The following is a 23,560-nucleotide window of genomic DNA, read 5'->3' on the forward strand; positions in this document are numbered from 1 at the left end:
AGCCCACAAACCGACAAACACACTGAAACAGCTTTGATGAATCTAAAGGACCCCATACCAACAACCAGCAGAACAAAAGTCATATACAAAATACCCTGCAAGGACTGCAACAAACAGTACACCGGACAGACTGGCAGGAAACTAGCCACCAGGGTACACAAGCAACAACTAGCCGTCAAAAGACACGACCAGCTATCATTAGTACCCTTACACACAGACACGGGACACCAGTTCGACTGGGACAAAACATCCATCCTAGGAAAGACTAAACAAAGACACAAACAGGAATTTCTAGAAGCCTGGCATTCAAAACGGAACTCCATCAACAAATACATCAATTTGGATCCCATTTACCAACCTCTCAGAAAAAGAACTGGAAGTGATATCACCCACAACAGAACAAGCACACATAAACAAAAAGTGGGACAGTACACCAGCGCTTCAATGGAGGTTTACTGATGATATTACCTTGCATGGTGATGAAACATCTGAGAACAAATCTTCCAGCTCAGCAAGCAAACTTACAACCTAATAGTAACCAAATTTAAAACATTGTTCAACCATTTAATGGCAACTGAAGCCTGTGCTGGAAACTGAAATTGCTTGTCAGGAGAGGTTTACATTTTTCTGAGGAACACAGCAAAGTATAAAATTGATGAAAACTGTGTGCGTAATTTGGACATAAAAGTACTTTTTCTCCAATTTGATCATTTCAATGAGAAGCTGTCAAGCTTGAAATGACAGTTAATCGTGGAATACAATTCATCTAACTCTGTCGAAGAAATTCCACCTCAATCTTTGAAAAGCATCCACTCCTGAACAAGAAATGCATTTCACTGTTCCCTGAACAGGATGCCTAATTCAACACTGGTGTCATTCCATTTGCCTGTTAAGACCAGCCAGACTCTCTTACAATGGATCCCTTCAGCTGGAAACAAGGTTCACCATGTTGGTTTAGAACACATGTGAAATCCCAGAGATAAAATGTCAGCTTGAATGTTATTGTGCCACCCAGCCTTGCATCTCTCCTCCCCTCACTGAGTTCTTACCTTTGGAGCCTGTGAACAGCAGGTCATTGGTTGCATCTAGACACAGCACAGGTTTAGAGTGCCCTTCAGCAACAGAGATACATTGGAGTGGGGCAGTCCTGCTGCCTTTGGCACCACCAACTGGGTTAATCACACCCCTGATAAGAGAACAAAGGATCAAATCATAAACTCCTGGTCTCAAAAACTGGCTTACTTGAAATGGCTTCTATTTATTAAAATAACAAAAACACATGAGGTGACTTTGACGAAAATCCTATACTACTTTCACTTTCTAAAACCAAGGGGAAAAAAAGTGTGACATTGGTCAATCAATCATGCACCAATATTCCAGATCAGAACAACTGCCTATCGCAATACATCCAATGCAGATATGAGTCTGAACAGCATTTAGACACACACAAACAAAAAAAAACAATTTACAGGAACTGAAAGCACAATATTTCTGATGATTGATTAATTTGAATGAATCTGCATGAATATTAGATAAATATTTTTATTCAGTAACATTTGAAAATTACACGATGCTGTAATGTTTTTTAAAAAAAAATCATAGAATCCCTACAATGCAGAAGGGGGCCATTTGGCCCATCAAGCCTACACCGACCCTTAAAGGAGATCCCATCCAGACCCCATAAACCTGCACATTTACTTTTAACCATGCTGTAGCTGCCATTGAATGGAAATTTGCATTCTATTTAACTACTTAAAGGGGTGAATCTTACAGCTTGTCAGTAAAACAGGCCCCTCAGTCACAGGCACACGATAACGCAGCTGAATTTTGGTTTTTGGCAGGCTTGGAATAGGTTCTGAGAGCAGCAAATCTCATCTCGTGCAGCTGCTGACCAGAAGTTGGCAGCTCCTGCACTTAACAGCACCATGGAGGTAACTGTGGCTGCTGGTGGAAGAGCACTTAGGATCAGGGGTGAATGAATGAGTGAAGCAAGTCATTTTTGTGCATGCATATGTGTGTGTATGAGTGCATGCATGCATGTGGGTTGCGGGAAGGGAAGGAAGTTGAAGGTATGTTCTAGGGCTGAGGTTTACGGGAAGAGTAGACAGGGGAACCAGAAGCAATGGCCTGGATGTTGCCCACACCAGACACTGCATGGCTTGTCAGCAGTTCATCAGTCAAGTAGGCATTGTGACAGGTCCCTGTGCAAATGGGTTCAGTTGCAGCAGGCTGAGATCCTGAAATGGTCTTTATTTACAGGTAATTTAGAGTCTCAATTAGTAAAAGTGTGGCAAGATTGAATATGGGCTTTCCTGCTGGGGACTTAATTCTGTGGAGGGGGAAAGGTGGCAGTATTGTGGGAATGCCACTATCCCACCCCAAATTCCATGGTCTTCTCACCTCCAAGTTGGCCACCTCTGGGAACAAGTTTGCAGCCCTAGCATATTCTCCAAAACACACAATATCGAAACTTGAATCCAAACGACCAGATCCCACTTACCCGCTCTGGATTTTTATACTTAGAACTGTCAGTGTGACATTCTGATCCTCTCACTCAGCATAATGTGTCCTTCTGAACATGAGGAACCCCATCTCCTCAAGTTTAATCCTAAATTCTTGACAAAGGATGCACTGTTGCTTTTTTTTTGGCAAATGGACCTCTGCAAAGCTGAGGGAAACCCCAACTCACAGACATCTCCTTATAGCTCCCCCTGGACCACCAAGCATTCAGACATTTTTAACAAGCCTGCCACTGACTTCATCTCAATTCCAGGTCCAACCTAAACTCCTCAACCCTGCACATGTCACTTCCAACTCCTTTGCAAAACCCACAAACTAAGATGTCTTGGTATATTCATCACTTTAACCTGTTTCATCCCCACAGAACTGATTTTCTTCCTCCCTTCTCTTCACTTAATTTCTTTATCTCAAGCCAAGTCTCAAACAGGTAAACATGTAACCCTTTCAATTCCCATTGCCATTTTAATACTTTACTTTATCCTGCATTTCATGATGTTTAGAAATTACAGGATTATCTAATTGACGTTTTCACAACGTTATGGGCAGTAAATAAGGAAAATTGCACTTTGGCAAAAAGAATAAAAGCATAGACTACTTTCTAAATGGTGAGAAAATTAGTAAAGCCAAAGTACAAAGGGATCTGGGAGTGCTAGTCGAGGATTCTCTAAAGGTAAACATGCAGGTTGAGTCCGTGATTAAGAAAGCGAATGCAATGTTGTCACTTATCTCAAGAGGGTTGGAATATAAAAGCAGAGATGTGCTACTGAGACTTTATAAAGCTCTGGTTAGGCCCCATTTGGAGTACTGTGTCCAGTTTTGGTCCCCACACCTCAGGAAGGACATACTGGCACTGGAACATGTCCAGCGGAGATTCACACGGATGATCCCTGGAATGGTAGGTCTAACATACGAGGAACGGCTGAGGATCCTGCGATTGTATTCATTGGAGTTTAGAAGATTAAGGGGAGACTTAATAGAGACATACAAGATAATACATGGCTTGGAAAGGGTGGACGCTAGGAAATTGTTTCCATTAGGCGAGGAGACTAGGACCTGTGGACACAGCCTTAGAATTAGAGGGGGTCAATTCAGAACAGAAATGCGGAGACATTTCTTCAGCCAGAGGGTGGTGGGCCTGTGGAATTCATTGCCACGGAGTGCAATGGAGGCCGGGACGCTAAATGTCTTCAAGGCAGAGATTGATAGATTTTTGTTGTCTCGAGGAATTAAGGGCTACGGGGAGAACGCTGGTAAGTGGAGTTGAAATGCCCATCAGCCATGATTGAATGGCGGAGTGGACTCGATGGGCCGAATGGCCTTACTTCCACTCCTATGTCTTATGGTCTTATGGTCTAAATTATTTCCTTAGATTGGGAAAATCTAGGACAAGGCTTAAAAGTTAGAGCTAAACTTGACAGAATGAAATTTATGAATACTTTTTCATGGTCAAGGGTGACAGAAATTTGAATGTTTTACAAGTGGAAATTCATGCCAAATTGCTAATTTTAAAACTGAGATTGATAGTTTTTTGTTAATTAAAGTTATTGAGATATAGGTTAAAGGCAAAGTATAACATTAGGTTACTGATCATCCATGATTTACTAGAATAGTAGAACAGATTTGAGGTGTTAAAATGCCTGTTCCTCTGTGTTTGAATGCTTTCACAGATTTTGCCTCAACTCTTCCCAATGGAATTCTGATCCATTTTCTGATCACTCTGTGTAATAAAGAATTTCCTGCTATCAGTTAAAATTAACTTCACATAAATTGAACCTGTTTTGCTCCTATGATATAGTTAATTTCTTGATTAATCCTTTTCATTCTTTAAATAATTATACTCACTTCTTCAACAATACTTTAAGAATGCCTCTTTGCTAGACCAAAAAGTTCAAGTAACTTCTCTAACATTCCTGTAACACAAGGTCAGCCACATGGCTCCTCTCGATTTTTCTACCAGAACTTGAAAATATATCTTGCTTCAATGTGATCAGAACATACTGTGACAGTCAAGGTGAAATCTGATTAATCACTTTGAAATGAGATAAATACTTCCTCAAATTCATATTCTAATATGTTATTTAATTGTTCAGTGTTTCATTGGTTGTTAGTTAAGTGTATTGGTTGAACATATTAAGTATCAAGTCCATAAAGGTACCTATACCTCTTTCGACTTCATCCTAAGCTACAACATACACACTATTTGTCTGCAAAGCTTTTCCCACCTCTCCACCAGCTGTCACTATCAACTCCCTCCTCCAAATGCTTTGCAACCTTCTCCAACTCTACATCCCCAGATTTCTAGTCCTCCTCTCCTGGGATGTGGGAATTGTTGGCTGGTCAGTGTTTATTCCCCTTTCCTAATTGCCCTTGAGTGGTGAGCTGCCTTCTGAACTACTATAGTCCATGTGAGGTGGTAGACCCACAATACCCTTAGGGAGGAATTCCTGGTTTGTGAAGTGAATTCCAGCAACAGTGAAGGAATGGCAATATATTTTGAACTCAGGAGGGTGAGTGGCTTGGAGGGGAATTGCAGGTGGCAGTGTTCCCATGTCTCTGCTGACCTTGTCCTACTAGATACACATGATTCTGGGTTTGGGTGACGCTATCTCGGGATCTTGGGCTAATTTCTGCAGTGTGTCTTGCAGATTGTACACACTGCTGCTACTGAGCATAGCTCCACACTCCTTTAATTCTTGCCTCTTGCGCATCCCTGATTTTTCTGACTCCACCACGGATCTTTGGGTCTTAAGTTGCCTCGGTTCCCAAGCTCTGGATCTCTCAACTTGAAGAACCTCTCAATTCTTTCTCCATTAAGATTTGTCTTAAAACATACCTCTTGATCAAGTTTTTGGTCACCTTTTGCAAATTTCCTTATGTGACTTGCTCTCAAATTCTGTTTGACAACTGCTGCTGTGAAGTGCCATGGGATGTTTTATGATATGAAAGACACTATGTAAATGCAAGTTGCTGTTGTTTCATGTATCCCAATGATTTTTACTTCCAAAATTCAGTCATTTAAATTTTTCTGCAAAAAAACTTCTTGTGCTATTGTCCTGTCCAATTAGAAAGAAATATTTGGAGATGACTGGATATTCACCACCTTAAGCCTGTTCTGATGTACACTTAAACCATGGCCAAACTGTTTTTTTTGTTTTTTTCCTGGATATTTAACAAATACTTCACTACCCTTTATGTAGAAAAATGCAAGTTTTTTTTTCCTCTTAATTTCTGTTTTGCTAATTGCTTCATAATCTGCTACTCATCCTAATTCATCACCATTTGAAACTCTGACCACTTTGTATTGTGATTTGGGATCCAGGTCATGCTATTTAAATTTAAGAACAGTAGTAGTTCTAACAGCAAATCCTGAAGAACACTGAACCTATCCTTCCAAATTTGTTAAAACTCATCTCATGAGTACTTGTCAATGTTTTAGCTACTCCCAGCATTTACCCGCAAACTTTAATTTGACTAAAGTGTTTTGTATGGAAGTTCATCGAAAACATTTTAAATGGTGAGACCTATGTTACAGTTCAGAGCAGTTTCATCCCAGTAGAAGTGCAATTCAGTTTCTCAGGTCATCAGAGATAGAAAAAATGTCTTAAGCTATTTTAGCGGTCCTTAGTTATTTCTTTCCCTTCAGAGTTCATTGAGGAAAATCAGTGAGGTGGATGTTGTTTGTATGCCTCGGTGAGTGATAGAGAAAGCTAGTGAATGTGCAGAAAGCTATCAAAAGGGAACATTTGCAACCTTGTTGATGAATAAGAGAGATTGAAGTAAAAAAAACAGGAATAATATTTCACTGAGGTCAAGTGTCTGTAGATAATATTGCTGGGCAAAAGGGTTGACACTTGCAGTTTGCTGTTTCCCAATAATATTTTTCCAAACTGTCACGCAGTTAATTTTTTCTTTTTGTGCAATAAACTTGCGTTGTTTTGGTTCAAGTACATTGATAGCCCCTTGTAAATTTTTTCAGTGACTAATAACCACCCGTAGCTAAAAATAAAACTTATGATCGATCAAGACAGCTTCACTTTGGAAAATGACTTGTCCAGTATTACCATCAGGTGGAATCATAACAGTGCTTAAAAACAGTGATTCTGAAGCAAGGTTCTTCATCATGAAGAACAAATCAGCTCGTTAGAAGCATTTGAAAAACATTACAGTTCATTTATATGTAAATTGAATGTGATGTCTGATGATTATATTGAGTTGTTAAACAGAGGTTGAATTTGCAATGTTTAAAAAGAGCTGCAACGTAGATAGTCTGGAAAATATATTTTAAATAACTGTATCATTGTTTTTTTTTAAGCCTTACCTTCATTTTGAATTTGAAATCACTGAATCCTGCGAGTAAATCCATAGAGTCAAGTCTTTATTTAAATCACAGTTACAAACTCTTTGATCTGGATCCAATCACTCCATTCGGTCGTGTTAATATTTCCATGAAACATTACCAACACCCAGTGATCCAACGTAACAAATATTTACAGATATTTTCTAGTTTGACTATTTCAAAGCCAAATGAAAAGGTGCATGCAAATTAGCCCAACCAAAAAACACAAACCAAAACCAGACTGAGAACTAAAACCATCCTTGCATTAGAATTCTCAATTAAAATATGCAATAAAGTTGTCAACAACCAACAAACTAGTGTGCAGAACAATGTTGTTTTTTGGTACAAAATGCAGTGCAGACCAGATGTAACACAAATAGTAACATGCAAACAGCAAAGCAATCAGCTGCGTGGCCCAATTAGACCAGAAGCAAGAGGCCTGCGCAATGCAAGAGGTAACAAAAGAAACTTGTACCTGGGAACCTCCGAGAGAGAGGAGTCACTGTCATCAGACCTATGAACAAAACAGCAGCAGGATTATGGGGAAGAAAGATAGAAAAGCTCCAGCGTGTCGGACTATTGAGTAGAGTAATTGATGGAAACAAGGTAGAGCAATAGTAGGTGTGCCAAGTCAAGCAATATTGAGTGCCACAAAAGACAGAAACTTACATGGAGGAAAAGTTAAGAATTTTGATTTTTTTTGTTTTGCCAAGAGTTATTTTCTCAAATCCATCCATTACATAGTCTTCTGAACAAGCTAGATAATTCTAAGAGACAATCAGAGTCTTAAAAACATAAGAATGGAAATATGCTGTTGCATATTAAACACATAACACTCATAGCAAAAGAAAGACTGAGATGTAATTGTGCCCGTGTGGAGAATGATGATAAAGTCCTCTTGCTGTTGGAGTTGTCTTCCTATTCAAGATGTCTGAGCTCAGGACTACTCCAATAAATTCATGTGTCACAATCTCCATTAAGTGTTTTTTCATTAATATTGGGATTTCAGTTATCTCACTTCACTGGGTGAAAAAGGTGATGGCCAGCTCGAGTAGAAGTACAAAATACATAACCTCTTGTCATGAACATTCTGATATGCATGTGTTACCAATCTAAGTTCAGTTTGAGGTTGCTTTTGTTTCTCATTTTGCTATCTGCGATCACTCTATAATCCATCTCTCACTCTGACTACCTCAAGCACTTCTCTCTTTCTCGGCACTGTTTCCAATTGTTGCCCACATTCTGCTCGATTCACCATTTCTATTTCCAATATCCATAGATTTCCTCATCACAACAGAAGAATGGAAGAATAAAAATTGAAAAGATTGGGGAAATAAAGAGCAAATGAAAGAAAAGGACATATAAAAGATCTGACAAAATTAAGCACAATATTTGCCTTTTTAGAAAAACAGTTCATGTAAGTCATACTTTATATTCAGTGTATTGTGTGCTTTCCGTTATAAATATATATGAGTGTTTGTATGTGTGTGTGTGTGTATGCAGACATGCATGCATGCAGTGGGTGGGTAAAGAGGAAGACAACAGACATTTCATAGGAATCTCTCTATCCAATACCTCAAAAAAAGGGACACTGGACCTGAAACATTGATTCTGCTTTCTCTCCATAGATGCAGTCAGACCTGCTGAGGTTTTCCAGCTACTTCTGTTTTTGTTACGCCAAATTTAAAGTGTGCACTGATTGAACACTTCAACTGCCTCACCAATTTCCCAAACATGAGTTAAATTCTCATACGAGCTGTGGAAGTTCAGGGAGATCTGCCTCCTCAACATGCTCCACACTTATAGATTAGATTCCCTACAGTGTGGAAACAGGCCCATCGGACGAACAAGTTCCACACCGACCCTCCGAAGAGTAAGTTCACCAGACCCATTTCCCTCTGACTAATGCGCCTAACACTATGGACAATTTAGCATGGCCAATTCACCTAACCTGCACATCTTTGGAATGTGGGAGGAAACCAGAGCACCCAGAAGGAATCCACACAGACACGGGGAAAATGTACAAACTCCACACAGACAATTGCCCGAGGTTGGAATCGAACCCAGGAACCTGGAGTTGTTAGGCTGCAGTGCTAAGCACTGAGCCACCATGCCACCCCTTTATACAATGCTGCCACTCAAGATGTATATAGCCTATTGCCCCTTTATAGTAATAAGAAATATTTATGGTCCTTGTGGACTATAGCTCATCATTTGAAAAAAACATTTGGATTAAAATGTATTCCAAAATCTTGCTTGCCATAGCAAGATTTCTGAGGAACTCCAGTTTTACGTCTTAACTGTAATCATATATATACGGAACCTTCTCTTCCAAGCCCCCCTCTGAACGCTTTACTGACAATTCTTAGCTTTTTTTTCATTTAAGAGGTTAAAAATGTATATGAGCTGCACAACAATGATGCAACTAAAAACAGCAATGTCAAGAATGTTACAATACAAAAATATATACCACAACACACAACCCTGGAATATTTTTTAAAGACCACCAAATTGAAGTCAAAATAAACCAATATCAACACACTTCTGCAAAAAGCCAGCCAAACATTATCAAAATTGATGCCAAGCAAAAATTATTCTTTTAGAAGCCATTGTAAATTGAGATTAGTTTGAAAGATGTTGGGTATATTGTGAGTATGTCACTGTGGGTATGCCTTAGGTGAGTAGTGCAAAATATAGTTGCAATCAGATTTGTTGCACTCCAAATACACAGATGGAGACGCTGACCTTCCCAAGACATGAACTTTAGTCAGTTTGGTAAGATTTGAGTTGAAATACAAGAAACTAATTTTGGTTGAGCAAACTCTTCTGCGGCTTTAAAAACCACACCGAAATACCAAGGGGGAAGATCAATATGCTTACCGGCTTTCATTTCTTTGCTCTAAATATTATGACTTAAATCTTCTGATCTATTATTAAAAGCATGTTCAGGAGGCATGTAATCCACACTGGACTGTAAGTGAGCTACAGTCATGCGATCAAGAAAAAAGCATCAAAGATAAAATGTATTAATAGAAACTTTGAATGTTACTTGGCATATCTACCATAGTATGATAACTAAGACATGTATATGCACAGCCAACATTGTGAAAAAGACAAACTTTGATGACACAGACCAACAAAGTTAATGTTATTGGGATAAGCAAACTTATCGAAATTGTGAACAGGAAACACAAGAGTAATTCATCTATTCTAGATACCAATTGGAATGTTCATGTAAAAGTCATGCTTTCTGAGAAAGATAAACACAACACTAATTGTCCTCCTTCAAGTTATGCTTCTTGAAGGATCTTCAGAAGTAAAACAAAGCACAATATATATCACAAAATTATATTTAAGCAAAAATAACCAGTAACTGTTAGTTATGCAAATACACATGAACCTCATTTCAGTCAAACTGTTTCGAAAAATCTATGGCACACAAAGCTTCAAGTGTTTGAAGAATGGAAAGATCCAGTATTCTGTACTGGATATGGCACATCTAATTAGACCGCCTTGACTTTAACGGTCAAAGTGTTTTAAGCAGAAGTGGTAAGAGGACATAATGCATCGGGGTTCCATGTTCATCAGATTCGTATAAATTACAGTCCCCACTACTTAAACCATTTATGTTTATAACAGGTAGTCACTTAATGTTCATCAGACAAAATTATCCATTTCCATTAATGTCAATTTCAAAGCATTAGTTATGTGCTCAGTTCATTTGGGAGGGACAGCACTAATGTTATTCATAGAATCACTACAGTGTAGAAGCATGCCATTTGACCCATCAAGTCCACACCGATTCTCCAAAGACAGGGTTATCTTCTCACCTTATTGAATTTAACCAAAAATGCCCTGAAGTCCTTAATAGAATATATCATTTTTATTTCTGTTCATCCATTGAAATTATGACCATTACAATTTAAACCAACCTTGGCCATAACATTATTCAAAACTGCAGATATTAGAAGCAATGATGATTTACTGTTTGGGGTAAAAACATGGGTGGTCATCTTGATAAGACTGCAAAAACCTACATGAAACTATATTATAGGATTGAGCAATTGTTTGTTCTGGCATAAAAGTGTCTACAGGCATATTTATAATCACTTCAATGAAAGTTAATTGTATAAATCCTGTACAAATGAATGGACATTGATAAAAGAATGATTTATGATTGTATTTAATTTAGTCACTATGTTTTGGGTGAATGTAAAAATAGCCAAAGGGAAAGTTGTAATAGAAGTGTTGCTTTCCTGTAATAACTATGTAGGGTCACACTGCCTTGCTTGTGAGAAAATTTGATTTATAATTTCTCTGAAATCATACTCACAATTTTAATCTGCAGCAAACTGTGGGTATTTTTGCTTAAGGTAACTGCTGGTCAGCTAATTTTTCTTTCATTTTCAATTTTAGCCTAGACTGTGTCTGGCCATTATTGCTGTTTGTATAATCATGTTAATTTTATTACTGCTATTGTACAATTGAGCATCACGTACAAATTGTGTTCACTTAAGCAGTGAAGTCTGTTGTTAGTAAACCACATGCACTCACCACCCCATGATAGTAGGCAGGTGACTTGAAGTATGGGTGGAAAATTTTCATTATCATTTTGAATTGATAGCCACTAACAGACAAATCTCAGATCAGTGAATTGTTGAACATTAGCCTACACAGATTAGTTGTTTAAAATAAGGTTTGCTTCTTTAAAAAAATGTATAGATCATTTGCCTAATTAAGAATGAAGAGTCAATCGAAGAGTGATACCAAGTGGAAACAACTTAAGCGTTTGCACTATTAAAAAAAACTGGAATTAGGTTAGAGGTGGAGAACAAAAAGATAAACTGTGTTAAGCATTGATTATCAAATGGGGGAGCACAATTAAATTCCCTTTTTAATCTTGTAAAGAATATTTCAATTGGTTTAAGTTTCCTCAACAGTAAGTTTCATAACCTGTAGATTGCAAAATGGTAAGTACAAAAAAATGGTGCTGAGTTTCAAAATAGATTGTTGGGGTTAAAATCATGCAATAAGAGAACTTTTGACTACCTTATCCTTAGAACAGGTTTTTATTAATTCATCTGTGGGACTTGGGCTTCGCTGGCTGGCCAACATTGATAGCTGATCCCTATTTCCCCTTGAGAAGATGGTGGTAAGCTGCCTCTTGAATCACTGCAGTTCACTTGCTATTGGGTTCATTTCTTTGTTGTGACTTTATAGTAATTGGTACAAGTGAGTGGCTTGCTCGGCCACTGCAGAGGGCAGTTGAGAGTTAACCACATTGCTGTGGCTCCGGAGTCACATGTAGGCCAGACCAGGTAAGGATGGCAGATTCCTTTCCCTAAAGGACATTAGTAAATTTTCCAACAACTGACAAAGGTTTCATGGTCATCAATTGACTCTTAATTCCAGATGTTTTTTTAATGAATTCAAATTTCACCATCTGCCATAGCAGGATTTGAATCCAGGTTCTGGATTAATGATTGAGTGATAATATCACTAGGCCATCACCTCCCCAGTATGGGGTTCATAAGCCAAAATTAGTGCTGCAATGGAGTTATTGTCATGATGTAAATATTATAAAGTTCGAGATGCTCTTAAAAAATAACATAGACATTCCACCTCATTATAAACTACAAAGAGTTACATTGAATTTGCCAATTTCTTGTGAAATATGATACAAATCCTAAAAGGATATGACTTGTGGGTGAAAGTTCAAAAAATCCTGGCTCCAGTTTTACTATCTACAACGAAAACATGCTAACAAACCAGTTTATAAGAACTGAATTTTTAATAAACAGACGTCAACATGTACACTTCTATCATAGAAAGTGCTATTTACTCAGATTAAAAAGGATCTATAGATTATATGTAACTTTAATAGTAAAAGCTAATTACTGTTTCAACTATATTCCCCATATGATGTAATCAATCCCTGGTTGGCATAAATGAGTTAGAATTGAGGAAATTGATAATCGTGAACTTCTGGGTTAACAACTTCCAAAATGATTACATTTTGAATAACATATCAGCACCGTGCAAATAAATAACCAAACTGTTGATTTCAAATTTCAGACAGGAAAATTTCATAAAAGGTCAGTATCTGTTTTATAAAAGAAAGGATTTCAAAAAGTTTCAGGAATTTCAGGGAGTGAATAAATTTGAATAAATGTTCATACGTGTACTAGAAAAACAACAGAACACATTGCTTCTGTGGTGTACTTACTTGTCATGTGCAGGGAAAGTCTGAAGTTGAGTACTAGTAAGTCGGGAAAACACATTCCTGTCATTACGAGCCCGGGTTGGAGGGGAGGAAGGAGGAGTTATATTAATTTCAGAGGACCGCCAATCCGTCCTGTAGGGAACAATAGTTTCAGTCAGAGCTGAAAATTTTAATAGTGTGCAGTATTATTATCAATTAAATATTAATATTACTCAATCATTCCTTCAGTTATTTAACTTTTCTCTTTTTCGAGCATGATGAATTGGGAGTAAGTCGCGCAATTCATAAAACAAATGCAAGGCGTTCATTAGAAGAGACTAATCCAGTTCTGCACACATCAGAACTTCACTGACTGCAGGATATAATGGTTTGAATCATGCAAACCTTGAATTTCCAAGTATAACACAAATTATAAATATTTTAAAATGGTAGGGTTACTGTGCACCTTATGACCTGAAAACCAAAGTCATAATATTGAGAAAGTAGTGGCAAAACTAAGAAGTTAGTCATGAACTAAAATGGATACAAACTGACAAACCAAAATATGCTGCTGCTATTTTTCAATAATTTGTTCCATTGAAACTAGTTGAAAGATGAGGCAAAATAATAACCAGAAGAACAATGGATGCTGGAAATCAGAAACCAAAACAGAAATTGTTGGAACAGCTCAGTAGATTTGGCAGCATCTGTGAAGAGAAATCAGAATTAACGTTGCAGGTCCAATGATGTTTCCTTAGAATTGATGGCATCCAGGAAGTGCTAGTCTTTATTCAGAAAATAGGGTTGAGGGAGGAGGTAAGGAGCAAAGCATAGGTGATAATAGAGCCGAAGAGAGAGAGGAACAGTTGGACGGACAATGGAGTGGATAACAATCAGGCTGAGAGGGTGAATAGCTGTTAATGGGGACTGTTAGTGATGGACAATAGGCTGTGTAGTTAATAGTAGTCAAACAAAAAGCAATATTTTCCTAGCTGCCATCAGTTCAGAGAAAATATCACTGGACCCAAAATATTAGCTATGATTTCTCTCCACAGATGCTGCTAGACCTGCTGAGCTTTTCCTGCAATTACTGTTTTTGTTTGTGAAAGATAAGACATCTCACCTAATGGTTCAGAAGTAAACTACTGAAAATTGATAGCTATACAGCTGTTAGATTTGGACATATCTCTATTTAAGAATTATTTCGAGCAAACATTTTATAATGTGCTCACAGAACAATCTGTGTTTGCAACTGGCATATCTCAATGCAAATTTAAAATCCATTGAGGGTAAACATCATTTTCTTTTGAAGTGAATTTGGGGTTCAGCACTCAAGTTACCTTCTGAAACTTGGAATTTCCTCAGGTTCTCCCCTTAATATCTACAATAACTGGCAGAGACACTGCAAAAATACAAGAAATGCCCATTTCCTTTATTTCTGCAGAGTTTCTGACAACATTCTGCTGATGTTATGATGGAGGAATTGGGAGAACTAAATCCAAAATGTGATTTCCCCAGTGAACTGCACTCCACATTCTCAGTTATAGCACTGATGATTTCAGAATATCCAATGAAAAGAGCTGTTTATAAATTAGGAGAGATGCTGAAGTAGAGGTATTCTCACTGGAGTAGAATCAGAACTCCAGTTTAACATATTCCCCCCTACTGACCAAGCCCCATGGCAGATGATGAAATTTCAATTGGCTAAAATTCTGGAATTTAAAAGGAATGTAGAGTACATAACCATCAGTTGTTGTAAAAGCCCATTTAGTTCATTTATGTCCTTACCCGGTTCAGCCTACATGTGACTTCATGCCCAGGGTAATGTCATTATTTTATACTATCCTCTTGTCAATTAAGAATTTTCAATGAATACTGGCTTAGCTAGTGACACCTACATCTCATGATGAAGACAAAACAAAACTCTGCTAAACATAAAATAATGAATTTCAAGATGGTATCAAAAACTTGGAGAAAGATGGAATTCACTCACATAAGTCTAACCTGAAGGACAATCTCCAAAATGAGAACTGGCAACATAACTAGTGACTGCAATTGCTGGCAACTATCCAAACTACTCGGCATGCCAAGCTTTGCATGGAGGGCTAGTTTAATTCTGAGGTCCAATGTGCAGGAATAGTGTAGAGGAATAATCACATTAAAACTTAGCATCCAAAATACAGAAATATCTGTGTATTTACTCTTACTGATGCAATATTTCACGAATGCATCATTCTTTACCCCTACACTCAGAGTTCATTTCACCCTAATATGTTGACATGCACTCGCATCATGGTATAGGTTACTGTGTTTGTATTCAGATAGCAAAAGTATCAGAAATTAAAGCAATTTTACCCTACCTGAGGAAAGTTGCCTAAAATGTCAACTCTGATTTTTCTACAGATGTTGCCAGATCTGCTGAGCTTTTCCACCATTTTGTTTTTGTTACTCTAACTACACTCAAGTTAAACTAACATGCTCATTATGTTTTAATGAAGACACAAATGCCTTATCTGAAATATCAATATTTTAGCAAAGTCCCCTTCGATGGTTTGCTGTTTAGTATTATAGTCACCTGGATTTGTCAGTTGACATCTGTACTTTCTCATAGGACTTTCTCCTCAAGAGTGGTGAAGTATCTTGTAGCTTTTTAGCAGATTGCCTGGGACTTAAGGAGAGAGAGGTTTTCAGTTAGTTGTCAATGGAGCTTTTGAATAAAGAAAAATCAATAAATTGCAATGTACCATATTTCCTATGACTATCATTTATTACGACAGATAAAATTCTTTCTGGTTCAAAGGGACAGATGTGCATCAGATATAAATGGCAATTTGCACTGTTCTGATAGTCTTCCAAGCTTAATCCATTTTACAATGAATTATGGAAATAGCACTACTCACTGCAAAGGACATAATATCACTCCTGTGTAAGATGAAAATAAGGTTGCTGTATAGCCTCATTCTCATTATATAAGACTTCTATTTCTCCTTAGGTTTCTTTACTACACATTGTTTTGCTCAGGAAGGCTAGATTTTGTTCACATTCTGAACAAAGTCAGGGCTGCTGCTCATGAGAACGTGGCTGAAAGCAGATCAGGTTCACCTGACAAATTTCTATTGCTGTTTAAGAACTGGATGTACAACTCTGTAGCTAACATACAACTATAAAATCACAGGAAAACTGAATTTAAATGTAAAACTTTCAAATAGATGGGCATGGTATAAATGAATTTACAAAGAGATATTCATGTACTTTACAATGAAGTTAAGACAGAAAAATATAAACACTGGAATAGGCCATGCTCAGAATGCAGAACACAAGCCCAACATTCTGAGATACAAGGAGCAAGACTTGGAGTCAATGCCTTTTAAAAGAAATGACTTAGGTAATGGTATTCTGGTTCTCTATACTTGGGAAAGAGTGGGATCTTGTGATAACTTTGAAATAAGTTACAGAAACATCTTAGCATTTCAGTTAGATATTGCTTTGAAAAAGACTGTTATTTGGCTCATATGCAATATCAATAGGTTTGTCTACAAAACAACTGAGTCTTCTTGACTTATTCCTGCATGAATTAAACATTTAGCAGGTTGATGTTTTTCCAATCTGTGGGACATTTCTTGATATTTTGAAATAAAGCTCAGCACAAGCTTGTTCACTGCAAAAATAGAACGTTGACTTACAAAGTGTTTCCAGATCGAGGCTGGAAAACAATGGATTCTTTGTCCTTTGGAATTCTAGAGAGGCCATCAATTTGCATAATGCCATTTTCCTTTATATCTGCTGATCTCATTACACTTGAAGTGGACAGGTCCAGAGCAGAGCCATAGCCTTCCCTGTAATGCAACTCTGTCTTTTGCTCAGCCTGAAAATTAAAAATCAAAACGATGATCCCACATTAAGAGTATAAATTGAATATGTTAGTTTAGGAATAGATAGTGCATGTTAGTATCAATACAGGTCTAATACCAGGACCAGGTCCTGACTTAGCCTTAACAATGCAGTAAAAAATGGAGATACTTAACCTTTCTTAGCTGTAAGGTTGTGTTTTTGTGTGTGAATTAAACAGTTATTGTAACATTTGGAACCAGGTCAAGTTGGAGCAAATGTGACATTCACACACACATGCCTTAAAAATAAGCTGCCAGAGAGATCTCTAAATGCAAGAAAATAGTTTTTAAAAAGCATCTTCATTTTAGGTCCGTAATTACAGATTAAACTGATTTTCTGAAATCTAAAATTATTATATTAATAGAAAATCTACTACAAAATGGCATGTAAATGATATGCTGAAGGATAATACTATGCTGAGGTACATTAAATATAGAACCATTAAAATATACAGAGAGAATAATGTATCCGTTGGCAAAGTGCTTATATAAATGCAAACCACTTTGATGATAAAATAACAGTCATACCTTTATTCTAAAATCTCCTTGGCTTAGGGAACGCTTTGAATAAGAACTGGATATTAAACTGGAAAGAGTAAACATAACACATATTAGTATAAATACGTAAATGTACAGATTTATTATTTCAGGAAAGGAGTGGGAAAATTACATACAATTCTTAATACACAATCCATCACTTTCAATCCAAAAAGCACAAGATTGATAGTTACACTTCAATAATTATCACATAAACATTTAATAAATTTAATTTAAAAATCTGCCTTGTAGTTTAAAAACGTAACTGATGTTGTTAATGAATGATTCACAGTCAATTGTCACATAGCTGGCTTTCTATTTCACTCAATGAAAATATTTGGCCAGAATTATACCAAGGATATATAATCAGTTGCTAGCAGCTCATCATGGACTCTTTTGACTCGAAGGGCAAATGCTTTTATTCAAAATACAAAAACAGTGAAAATGTACAACATGCTTTCACTACATCATTGACAAATTAATTTCAGTAGCCTACTGGCAATAAGAAGTTTCTGAATAGTTAAACCCCAAGATAGGTGCATGAGCTTCAAGGGCAAAATCAGTGATGAGTCTGCAGTAAGCTAGATCTCCTTTGGAACTTTGATAATAATTTAATTATCGTTCATATTCAGCAGGGGAAAACGTAAGCTATCGCAGTACGTTGCTTCCACATTAAAAAAAAGAGCTACCAGCAACATGAAAACATAAAAAGCCAAGTACTGTGGAGCTGGAAATGTAAAACAAACCCAGATTGCTGATGAAACTCAGCAGGTCTGGGAACATCTGTGAAAAGAGAAAATATTGTGAATTTGGGATGACTTCTTCAGAACAAAAGGAACATACAGGACTCAAACTATGAACTTTGATTCTCTCCCAATGTTTAAACATACTTCAATATTGTTTGAAAGCAATAGAATTTATTTTGTAAGAAAATGTTTTTTCAGAATTTTGGCATGATGAGCATAGAACCTAACTTGCCTGAAACTTAGTTAATTCAAATCACTCATTATTTACAATCATTATTTTACCACACTTTTCCTGTCGGAAACAAAGTTCATCCATTAGTAGGGCAATATTTAAGAATAATTTATACATTATAATAAATATTGCTGAATTTCTGAATGAAAGCATTGCAAGAATCTATTATTTTGTCCTATTGGAAGTGATTAGACGTATAATACCAATGTACCTTGAGTGTTCACTTGTACCACAACAAAGTGACCGTTCTTGACTTGTGAGGTTAGGTGTAAAGTATCAACAGGAATCTTTGCCTATAGCATCCAGTCCAGCCCCCAATACAGATACGTACACAAACAATGCATACACACAATACACTTGCTTGAAAGCAATAAGAACTGGGAAAAGGAAATAATTTCTGCACTCCCTCCAACCTATGAGTTATGAGGATTACTGTAATATTCTATAAGACCATAAGACATAGGAGTGGAAGTAAGGCCATTCAGCCCATCGAATCCACTCAGCCATTCAATCATGGCTGATGGGCATTTCAACTCCACTTACCCGCATTCTCCCTGTAGCCCTAACTGCTGCCATCGCTAAGTTCTAACCATGGGTTTTCCTGACCTATAACTATTTGCTGCCCTAATCAAACACAGAAAATGCTGTAAAAACCCAGCAGATTGGACAGTATCTGTGTAGGCAGATATGGAGTTAATGTTTCAAGTCTCGTATGATCCTTATCCAGAGTTCTGAAGAAGGATCATATCAGACTTGAAACATTAACTTGTTTTCTCTCCACAGATGCTGCTAGACTTGCTGAGTTCTTTGAGCATTTTCTGTGTTGGCTTCATAGTTATGACATCTGCAATACTTTGTGTTCAGTTTGAGCTTGAATCAGTTCACTGGAAGTTCTGAATATACACTTAGCTCATCATTTGTACTGACATATTGTTACTGGTTCCAAAACACCATCTTCCACATGATTCTGGTTTATTACAGGCCATTATGGGCAGCAGCATGACATTAAGGTAATACTTTAGTTTAGGAATTTACCCAAGAACAATAAAGTTGTTGTCAGCATTTCTGAAAAGCTTACCTGCTATCAAGACCTGAACTGCACTCAGATATTTCCTCATCACTGCTCAGCTCTCCATTTTCTGAAAGTTACAAATGTTAGATATAAAAATGCTGTTCTCTCAATTTATCATTCTTCAAAGTCTTTTGTTCAGACTGTATCCCATAATTCTTAGATAATTCCTTTTCTGCTTGTTTAACACAAGAACTGAAATCAACTTTTTGTCCAAAATACGGAGAAAAGTCATTTTTAAATCTTTGAAGAATTTTAACAACCTTTGAATTAGTTTCTGCAAACTAGTAGCTCCAGTCTTTTTGCATTCACTCACACCATACAGATATTACTGGCTAGAAGTGCACAATGGATCATGAACTCAAACCTGCTGGATGAAGATGGTTACAAATATTTCAATCTCTCCCAGTTCAAAATCTGAGATGAATAATGAAGCTAAATATGTGAGGTAGCAGATGTGAAAAGAGGTAAAAACATAAAACTCTCAGGTTCTGTGCTATGTATAAATATCTAATTACCAAAGTATGCAAAATCCCAGCGATGTTATAATCAGTAGAGAGCACATTACCTTGTGAAACACTTTGAAGTAACGTCTGTAGTTCAGGAATAGACTCAGCTTTTTCCCGTAACATGTTAATGAGCTGAGTTGGAACAGAATCTGTCACATCGATTTGCTTTAATCGACCTTCCAATAGCTTAATCTGAGCCTCTTTTTGAGCGACCTGCATGCCCTGGAGTTGAAAGCAATGGATATAAAACAATAAAATGTAAAGATTTTAACCTTTTACTTAAACAACTGAATCTCTCTCTCATGTGGATGATATTCTAATCTGTTATTTTGTCAGCCCCTATCTACAAATAATGCTGAGGATGGTTTCCTGCATTAAAGTTACTAAACTGTTACATCAGTATAAAATGAAAATTTCACCTTGAATTTTAGCCAAATTTCAGGAATTAAGTCATTTTATGGTGGTTTATCTTTTTAATCAAATGAATCCAATGAATTTAAAAAGTGAGCTATCTAACAAATTAGTAATCAATGTCAAAGGAAACTTTATATGAGGAGGTTCCTGAAATGTAGCAATGAACATCATTGAAAAATTACAGGCCTAGTGCCCTTAATCTTCTACCTCCAATAAATATATTAGACATTGTATGCCCATAAAATCCTAGCTAGTCAGTCTTGTACAGCACTGCTCCATATTGAGGTTGCCTAATCAGGTTCTGTCAATATAGGAATTGCTTGCAGAGTGAAATCCTTCTCCCTGTCTTCAAACTGCATTTATTCATAACCTATTTACTGTCAAGAGGAAATATTACTTTTTTTTAAAAATGAGAAAAAATTCTACTTTGGGGAATTAATTCTTTCAACAACTGACATTAAAGGCTACTGTAAAGTCTGTTGAATTTTTCATACATACAATATTCATTTTTTTCCCCGTTTACTTCCATCTGTCACAAACATCAAGTTGAGAAATGGTCAGATACCAGATGATTTTCAATGTGTCACCTATTTGTATATTAGATCCAGGCGTCCCATAGAACAAAACATATGCACATGCTTTAAACTTAATCTTTTGGGAGCATAGTAATTTATCTAGACCCAACACAAAGTCTGAATCTCTATTATTCTGGGCCCTTTCTCCTTCCGACTAGTGAGACTCCGTCAAAACTCTATATCCCACAATATTTACCTATCAGTTTAACACCGATGATTTTCTGGAAATAAAGGCAACAAATCTGGTTCAGTCCTTTACCAATAGTGTGGAAGTAGCTGAATTAAAGATCTGTCCAGGTGTAATGCTGACTGGTTTCACAAAAATGCATCAGATCAGGAATGGTATAAAGTACGGAAATTTATTATTTACAACACAAATACTTTTTATGACTGACCAGTAGAAGTCACTTAATCAGGGTATCTCAATTACTTAGAGCAAGGAGGAGAGAGGTCAATCTGTTACCTTGTCAATGGACATTTTAAGGAAGTGATCCAGTAGATGGCGCGCTTCAGCCAAGGAACATGAGCTAATGACAACAGATGTGTCTGTTGAATTAATTTCATCCTGCAAGCAACAGTCAGAAAGAAATCAAAGTTAAACAAATGGATCTTGCCTTGCTGAAGATTGAAGAGGGCCTTATGAGTCAACGGTAGAGTCCCTACCTCTGGGTCAGAAGACCAGGGTTCAATGCCTACCTGCCCCGGAGGTGTGTCACAATGTCTCTGAACAGGTTACAACTAACGGCTATTGGTGAAGACACTGAGAAGACAATGCATTTAAGCATTTTTAAATTCAGGTCCAGACCACAGTTCCTGCTGCAGTAGCCTTTTAAAAAAGTTCTTGGAACGTGGTGTCTTTGGCTAGAGTAGAATTATTTGTCATCCTTAGATACCCTTGAGAAAGTGACAATGCTTTTCATTTGGATCAGACTGGCACTAATTGCTAGTCACTATGATGGTCACTTCACTATAGAGTGGCTGCAAGAAATCGGAAGACTAGCGAGCATTTACATCAATCTGCGACTTTCATTTCTGCCTCTTACACAGGTTGTATTATTCTCCTAATTTGGATTGCTCCCACTCAAAATCATGGAAATATGCACAACAAGCAACCACATATTTTTGGACACGTGAACAGTATCAAATTCCACTTCAGTTAACTCACTATTGTTACTTTCTATTCTACCTCAGCTACCAACAATCTGGAGATTCCTCCATTACAACAGCAACAGAACTTCAATATTATATCACTGGCTGTAAAATACTTTAGGATGTTCTGAAGTTACAGAAGGCGAACCCTGTAGATACAAATCTTGTTGTTCTTCTCTCTGTTATTACTACTTATCATAAAATAATTGACAGAAGTCAATAAATTCTGCAGCATTGATTTGGGTTATGTTACAATTTTTAGTACCCAGTTTAAAAGTCAAGGGATTTCCAGAGCTGCAACCATCAGCTGCTGTTCCTCATTCCTGGTCATTTATGGTCAAACCTAAAATAGTTTCTTTAAGGTTAACGTTCTTTCAAATTTTCTGAGTTTAATGATTACTCTTCAATAATGCGCTCTCTGTGAAGCACACAGACTTAATGGAATAACAATAGGCCATTTGGAACCTGCAATTAATTCAGGATTTAATTTCTACCATGAGACAACACCAATTTGTACTTCCTAATCCTCTTCTTTCAGCTTAACCACGAAATATTGAAAAAGGTGAAACCGTTACTGCAAGCTTTTAATGAATCTATTCAAAATGATATTGTATCATGCCTAGCTCTTTTTCATATGGTTTAAAAAGAAAGGCATCGCATTTTAATTTAGACTATTCAAATAGATGGTAAAAACAATGACTGCAGATGCTGGAAACCAGATTCTGGATCAGTGGTGCTGGAAGAGCACAGTAGTTCAGGCAGCATCCGAGGAGCAGTAAAATAGATATACTATCCCACATTTGACTGAGCTGGACCCACTTTTATTTAGACAACTTCTCGTTGCCATTTAAGTCCTGTTTACTCCCATTGCCTCAGTTAATCACAAATTCTTGGACAGTCGCCAGAAATTTGCAACACTCCTTCTGTTCCGCACTATTTCTCTGATGCCCTTGCATCTTGTCCCCATGCTGCCCCTTGGTGATATCACCTAAAGGCACAATGCTTGTTTTTACATCTACATTTATGAGACTAACTCTACCTCACTACCATCTCTCTGACTCTCCATTCTTGCTAAATTATCAGACTGCTTGTCCATACTGCCGGAGAGATGGTGGTATAGTGAAAGAAGGCACAAGACTAGTCAATTCAGAAGCCCATATTAAAGCCATATCACCTGTTGGAATTAAAAATTCACTGAATAGCTCTGGAATTGAAAGCTGGTCTGTGTAATGGCGATCATAATAGCTATCCTGGCAACAAATGTCCTTTGAGGAAGGAAATCAACCCTTCTTCCTGAGGTTTACCTCTACACTCTGCATATCCTAGCAAGCCACTCAGTGTAAAGGCAATTATGAATGAGGAAAGAAGTGCTGGTCTGGCC

At 37.2% G+C, this 23,560-nt stretch overlaps 1 protein-coding gene across 4 annotated transcripts in view; it reads right to left on the reverse strand.

The window, feature by feature from the left end:
- kif21b (kinesin family member 21B) overlaps nucleotides 1-23,560 on the reverse strand; it is a 182,575-nt gene that overhangs the window by 26,453 nt on the left and 132,562 nt on the right. For 2 of the 4 annotated variants that reach the window (XM_060845455.1, XM_060845454.1), the window contains exons 21-29: nucleotides 21,494-21,595; nucleotides 20,101-20,263; nucleotides 19,542-19,602; nucleotides 17,477-17,534; nucleotides 16,742-16,923; nucleotides 15,634-15,726; nucleotides 13,083-13,211; nucleotides 7,332-7,370; nucleotides 1,050-1,186 (exon numbers count right to left, since the gene is read on the reverse strand). In XM_060845455.1, coding sequence (XP_060701438.1) covers nucleotides 1,050-1,186; nucleotides 7,332-7,370; nucleotides 13,083-13,211; nucleotides 15,634-15,726; nucleotides 16,742-16,923; nucleotides 17,477-17,534; nucleotides 19,542-19,602; nucleotides 20,101-20,263; nucleotides 21,494-21,595 — 964 coding nt within the window. The remainder of the gene's footprint in view (nucleotides 1-1,049; nucleotides 1,187-7,331; nucleotides 7,371-13,082; nucleotides 13,212-15,633; nucleotides 15,727-16,741; nucleotides 16,924-17,476; nucleotides 17,535-19,541; nucleotides 19,603-20,100; nucleotides 20,264-21,493; nucleotides 21,596-23,560) is intronic. The other 2 variants (XM_060845457.1, XM_060845456.1) reach the window with 1 other exon arrangement.

This window comes from Hemiscyllium ocellatum, chromosome 26 (genome assembly GCF_020745735.1).
Source record: "Hemiscyllium ocellatum isolate sHemOce1 chromosome 26, sHemOce1.pat.X.cur, whole genome shotgun sequence".
NCBI classification, from domain to species: domain Eukaryota; kingdom Metazoa; phylum Chordata; class Chondrichthyes; order Orectolobiformes; family Hemiscylliidae; genus Hemiscyllium; species Hemiscyllium ocellatum.